Source organism: Ischnura elegans, chromosome 1, assembly GCF_921293095.1.
Source record: "Ischnura elegans chromosome 1, ioIscEleg1.1, whole genome shotgun sequence".
In the NCBI taxonomy this organism is placed as follows: domain Eukaryota; kingdom Metazoa; phylum Arthropoda; class Insecta; order Odonata; family Coenagrionidae; genus Ischnura; species Ischnura elegans.
This window is the reverse complement of record NC_060246.1, coordinates 159,226,903-159,233,777: the sequence shown is the minus strand read 5'-3', so window position 1 is coordinate 159,233,777 and position 6,875 is coordinate 159,226,903. Positions and strand designations below refer to the sequence as shown.

At 40.6% G+C, this 6,875-nt stretch overlaps 1 protein-coding gene across 1 annotated transcript; it reads left to right on the top strand.

Moving 5' to 3' along the window:
- Nucleotides 1–5,076: 5,076 nt before the first annotated feature.
- Nucleotides 5,077–6,531, top strand: LOC124153894 (rho GTPase-activating protein 26-like). The gene is given in 2 exon segments (XM_046527292.1): nt 5,077–5,981; nt 5,984–6,531. Coding segments are annotated over 2 exon segments (1,359 nt in total). The 5' UTR covers nt 5,077–5,098; the 3' UTR covers nt 6,460–6,531.
- Nucleotides 6,532–6,875: the final 344 nt, after the last annotated feature.

The window sequence follows — 6,875 nt, the reverse complement described above, 5'->3', positions numbered from 1 at the left end:
AGGTCTCTGGTGTTATTCCATTCCCATACAATCGCCGAACTATTTCAGGTCTTGATGCTATTTGTGTGCCAGTGTAGCCTAATAAATTTTGGTTCAAAACAGAACCTTGTGGCGTTATCAGCGGGTATGCTGGTGCGGCCGGATTAGGCGTAGCTATAGACATGATTGTGTCACCCATCACGCCTAGGCACGGTATCTCTTCAAACAAGTTGTGGGTGTCCTGATTGATATTTGCTGAGTGATACCCTCCTCTACCTTGCGCTACCGCGATAGGCAGGTCTGGAATCTCCAGCTCTGTCAGCTTTCCCATCTTGTCTTTGTATTGCCCGATTGCAGCGAGATATATATACAGCGGGCGAGGTATATTGAACACATCGTGCTCAGTAGCCCTCTGGAGCTCTCTCTCGGTACTGGTGAGTTGAGTTTTAATCTGCTTGTCTTTGATATCTAACAAGGGTAACCACATCAATGCAGTGGCGTAGTACCTCAGTTCAATCTTTTCGATCTTACGATCGAGTCGTGATTCATCCGGGACATATTCCACGAAAGATGCGTCAGCTATGTCGATAAGCTTTGAAAAGTTCAGACTGTAGCTCTGACGTACCGTTATCTCAGCGACGGATATACTTACTTACTCCCAGGGCCATACATATCTAAGTAGATATTTGGCCGCACCAACAATCCTCTTCCATCTATCTCTATTTCCTGCGTCCTCCTCGGTCGCTCCTAATCGCTCCAGGTCTACCTTCACTTGGTCCCACCACCTTCGCCTTGGTCTTCCTCTTGGCCTTCTTCCTTCAGGATTCCTCATTATAACTTGTTTTAAATGATTAGTGTCCTCTCTTCTCAAAATGTGCCCGGCCCATCTAATTCTTCTACATTTAAACTCGCACACTACATCTGGATCCTTGTATAGCTCTCTTAATTCTCTATTGTGTTTTCTCCTCCACTCTCCTCCTTCAGAGATTGGTCCATATATTTTCCTAAGGATCTTATTTTCAAAAACAATTAATTTTCTTTCTTCCTTTTTATCCAGTTTCCAAGTTTCACTTCCATATAACAGTACGGGTCTTATGATTGTTTTATATATTCTGATTTTAGTAGTGTGTGATAGTAATTTTGAGGACATGAGTTTGTTGCAGGCGTAGAAGCATCTGTTAGCCAGATTTAGCCTGTTTTGTATTTCTATTGCTTCTTTGTTTTCTCTTGAAATAAAAACGCCTAAATACTTAAAGGAGTCCACTTTTTCAAATTTGTGGTTGTCTATGTAGAGAGGATTTTGATTTCTGTTCATTTCATTTCTTGTAAAGTGTATATATTTAGTTTTTCCATCATTTACTTTTAGTCCTAGATTAGCTGTTTCTTCCATGAAAAGTTTTGTAAGCCGGCGTATGTCGTCTAAATTTTCTGTCAAAATTACCACATCGTCTGCAAAAGCAAGTATATTTATTCTGGAGCCAATTGTTACGCCTTCGTCCATTTTTGCTACTTTTTGAAGAGCTTCTTCTATTGCTAAGTTGAATAGGATTGGGGATAGTCCATCACCCTGTCTTACGCCTGCCTTTATCCTGAAAGGTTCCGACACCCGTGCATTTATTCGTACTGAGCATGTGGAGTCTGTCATACATGTTTTAGCGAGGATTATTAGCTTTTTTGGAATTCCGAACTTGTCCAACTTTTCCCACAGTCTCTCTCTATTAATACTGTCATATGCTTTTTGGAAATCGATAAATATTGCAAAAAATCTTTATTAAACCCCCAGTACTTCGATATAATTTCTTTGAGGATAAATATTTGATTTGTTGTGGACCTGCCTTTTACAAACCCTGCCTGGTGATCTAGAATTATTTCACATGTATATTCTTCAATACGATTTAATATTATCTTAGATAGGACTTTATAAGGAATGCTAAGGAGTGAGATTCCTCTAAAATTACTGCACTCTACTTTCTCTCCTTTCTTGTGTATGGGGACAACTATTGCTTCTCTCCAGTCTTTTGGCATTTCTTCTCTCCCATATTATTTTCATTAATTCACATAGCTTATCTATGACTATATCTCCTCCCGTCTTCAATAGCTCTGCAGATATTTCATCCTTACCAGGAGCTCTATGGTTTTTTAGGGCTTTAACTGCTGCTTTGACTTCTTCTCTAGTTGGTATTTCTACTTTGGGTTGTACATGATAGTAGATATCTTCGTTATTGTAGTCAGGTGTGATGTCCACTCCTTCTTCATTTAATAGTTCATAGAAATATTCTCCCCATCTTTCTACAACTTTCTGCGTCTTCGTTACCATAATTCCCTCTTTGTTCTTCACACCGTATGACTTCGGGATGAATCCTTTTTTTAAGAATCTTACTTTTTTATAAAACTCTCTTGCATTATTTGCTGCCGCCTCGGTCCGGGGCTGCTTATTCGGGTTACCCCTTATTCACAGCTGTCCACCATATCTGATGGAGTGTTCGCTATCCGCCACCTGCGACCCGCCCAATACCTGAGGCTCGGTTCCCATAACAGGGTGGGAGCGACGGATATATCCGGCCCAAAAATAGCGTCTGCAAATAAGGCCTCGTTCTTCTGAGGCGTAGGTGCTAGACTGCCACGTTCCAAGTTAGATGGTTTTGGAACATCGCCGGTTTTAGGTCCAAGTTTCGCTGGTGGCTCATCTTTCCCCTTTGGCGTCTTCTTGAAGCCAGGTTTGAAGTTATTTGTCTTACCTTTGTAGTAAGGATTGGTCTGTGCGACCTCCGCTACGCTATCGACCTTCTAAGCCTCTTCAGCCATAGTATTGGGGTAAGTAGTTGGATTTTGTTTTCCTACACTAGGACCAGTATCCACAACTGAAATCCAAAAAACAACTGGGATACAAAAAATGCGGTGAAAAAACCCGAATAGAATGGAAAGATCACATAATTTTTTATTATTTATACAGTGTTTGTGGGCATGTAGCAGATTCTCAAATATCTGGAACTCTTTTCTTGCGGGACGGCTATTTGTCCTACTGTAACGTTACGTCATAAATCTAGTTGATTGTTCACGTAAGCCCAGACATAGGGAAATACTCCAACCGTCGGTCACAGGCTGGATCAGGGAAAGACTCCACAAACAAGAAAATCAGCTCACAAGACAAAAATTCCAAAAAACAATTTACGAGTTATTATCGTTCGATATCTATCCAAAAGTAGAGTATTAAAAATCACAAGTATTACAGAAAACAATGATAGTAATTCATGATCCCAAAGGAAACATTACCAGCTAAATACCCGCAGAATAATTGCTCTAAATTTGCCATACCTCACTAGACATGTCTCCGACCAGGCCACGAGCAGAAGAGGCTTGCCTGTTCAGGACAAGACAGGATATGAGGGGAGGAATTCTTCCAGGGAGTGGAGGGGTAGCCAAGGCGAATTCATCTGCCACGCCACTGGTGCGTCACTGCTCCTGTTGACCGGCTCTTCCGCAAACACATCATCCCCTGGGTTCGAGTCAACAGCATACCACCCAGAATTCTCCCCTCAAACTTCTGGGAACACTTAAAAATGCCACATCCTCTGTGGGAAAATGACCACAAAATTTGCTTGAACTCGTGGACCAAGACACGTCCACCAAGAACTGATTAATGCCTAGAAAACTTATCGAGGCATCACAGGTCCACTGGTTTTCACTGGATGAACCCCCACTGTTTAACCCCCCATGAATTTCACAAAAACCATTATTCAGTGGTTATAATTGAACTGAATATAAAAAAGTTTATTGATTGAGACAATAGTTTTCAAGAAATATCACTCAAAAAATAGTTTTGACAAGAACATACATTATTATCACTCTGTAAATAATAACTTTAAGAGTGATGTTTGGAATTCAACAGAATTCTTAAGTGAGTAACATGGCATAATTACAAGAGTGAGACAAGAAATATTGCTGATTGATGTAGAGAAAATTATTTAGTATTACATAGCAAGAAAATAAAATAAATAATCAATATGTCATAATGTGATGCTTGTTTCGGTGTACAGTGAATCAAAATTACAAATAATTATCATCAGCGACTAGAAGGAACTGGGAAGATATTTTTGGTATAACACCAGGATATCTTTACCAAACTCAAATGTTCCTTCTCTCATCAGAGATATTTCGTGTTTTTTTTTAAACCAAGTAAGTAATACAATAACCAACCACTTAAAAAATGGGCAACATTGGGTTGGCAAAACGGTTGGGTTCATAAGAACCCTGGGTTGACCATCGAGTTGGGTTCAACCACCTAATCAAAAAACAACGATTGACAAAAATGGGTTTTTAACTTCTACCCATATTCATATTGCAACCCAAGAGAAGTTAGGGTCGACCAACAAAATATATTCCCCAATTTAAATAATCATTAAGTACAAGTTTATTGAAATATACGCTTATTCACTAGCAGCAAAAATATTCAGCATAATATGTGTCTTACTTAAATGATATACATTGGCATTATTAATTCTCCCTTTAAACCCTCCATGTTTGCGAAAATTATCAGTCCATAATTAATTATCAATAAAGAATCCTCCAAAATTCAACAAGATTTACAAAAACAACAATAGATTGCACTAATTTCCTCGATTTTCCAATAATTATTAACAATTTACAAGGCATATGGTATTCATGTCAGATATTGATCAAGTACTGACTAAATGTAATCAAAATGTGTATATATATCTCTCAGTATTAATTAAACAAGTGAAAAAAGAATCATAGGCGATGCTAACAAAATGAGAACTGCATATTGCATCAACAAAAAGAAATCACTCTAAATTTCACTCTTCAATTAACAATAGAAATAGCTTGAAGAGCTACATGCTGTTTGCGACAAAATGAAAGTTCATACTTGTCGGGCGATGAAGGTCGTAACTCAACGCCAAAAGCCACACTAAAACACAGTAGGCAGTCTTAAGATCAGCTGATCAATTCAATCACTCAGCCATCGATAGAATATCGAACACAGCAAAATCACGACATTTATCACTGTCAAGAATGGTAGCAGAGCGAGTCGTCGCTCCCTGCGCAGGTCCCATTCGCTCAACCCCCTTTTCCCTCTTTGCAGGCTGACGCCTACCTGGGGATGGAGCGGAGGCATTTCTTCCAGGCCAGCCTCGAGTATGTGTTCCTCATCCAGGAAGTCCAAGAGCGAAAGAAGTTCGAGTTCGTGGAAACGTTGTTGGGATTCATGTATGGGTGGCTGACCTTCTATCACCAGGGCCATGAGGTTGCAAATGACTTCAAACCCTTCATGAGGGACCTCCAACTGAGAATACAAAAGACGAGGGAAAATTTTGAAGCCACCGGGGATAAGACTGAGTCTCTGATGCGGAAAATGTTGGAGAAGCCATTGACCTCGGGTCAAGAAGATGAAGCTTGCATGCAAAGAGGATACCTTTTCCTCATGGAAAAAAAGGCTTTTGGTACCACTTGGACAAAGCAGTATTGTGAATATAACAAGAAAGACAAAGTATTTACTATGAAACCATATAATCAAATATCTGGAAAATTCACTCCCTGTGATCGTATGACATTAACATCATGCACTCGAAGAATGTCAGATTCCATTGAAAAGCGATTCTGCTTTGATGTCACTTCAGAAGACAGGCCAGGAATTGTGTATACTTTGCAAGCACTCTCAGAGGAACACAGAAAGCTTTGGATGGATGCCATGGATGGGAAAGAACCAACCTATTTAGAACCACCGAAAGCCAATAGCAAGCCTCCTGAATCTGGTGCCAATGCCACCAGTTTAGATGATGTGGGACTTGCATTTGCTAATCGCTGTATTGAAGTTTTGGAAGCTAGGGGACTGGAAGAGCAGAGAATCTACAGGATAGTGGGTGTTGCCTCTAAAGTGAACAAGCTTTTAACTGTTACTCTGGACAGGCGGAAATTAGACAGAACTAATTTAGAAGATATGCATGAGTGGGAAACTAAAACTATCACTAGTGCCTTGAAGGCGTATCTGAGCCCCTGATGACATTCCAGCTCCAAGATGACTTTGTGGCAGCCGCAAAACTTGACACATGGGAGGAGCGTGTGGACCAGGTCCACCGGCTTGTTCATCAGCTGCCGAAGCAAAACTTTTCTCTTTTGGACACATTGGTGAAACACCTAAAAAATGTGGTCTCTAAGAGTGATAAGAATTTAATGACTGTGAGCAATATTGGAGTTTGCTTTGGCCCCACACTTCTGCGGCCCCAGAATGAAACAGTGGCAGCTATTATGGAGATCAAGTTCTGTAACATTGTGGTAGAAATACTTGTTGAGAATCATGAGAAAATATTCCAGTCGCAGCCTCCAGAGCCCGTGAGTCCAGCAGTGCAAAAGCCTCCAGTGATGTCCCCCCACCCCTCCATGCCTTTCTCCCCATCCCCAAACCCCTCATCACGGCTCTCCTACGTCAGACGGTCGATCAGCGCAAGGAATGAGAAGATCTAGGGATCACATAATGGATCAGATCACTGGTGAATCTGCGGAAAGTTCGGATGACTCCGGATCATCCCCCTCATCAAGAGGAAAGGTGACACAAAACACAATTGAATCTTAATAACTGGGGCCACCTCCACAGCTTATCTGGAAACGAGCCATCTCGGGGATTTTCCCCAAGTTATTCTCCCGTCCTCTCCCTCCAAGCACCCATAAATCCTCCACCTTACCCCATCTCACAACCACGGCAGACCAACACTAAATAACATGAGTGATTTAAGCAGTGAGAATAAGCATGAACAATACAATATTTCAGAACAAATTTCAATTACAAGCATATAAATAGACTTATTATTCATTATTCAAAACAATATTATTAGGAATCAATAGAAATACAACACCGAATCAAGCATCAAATAGTATTTGAG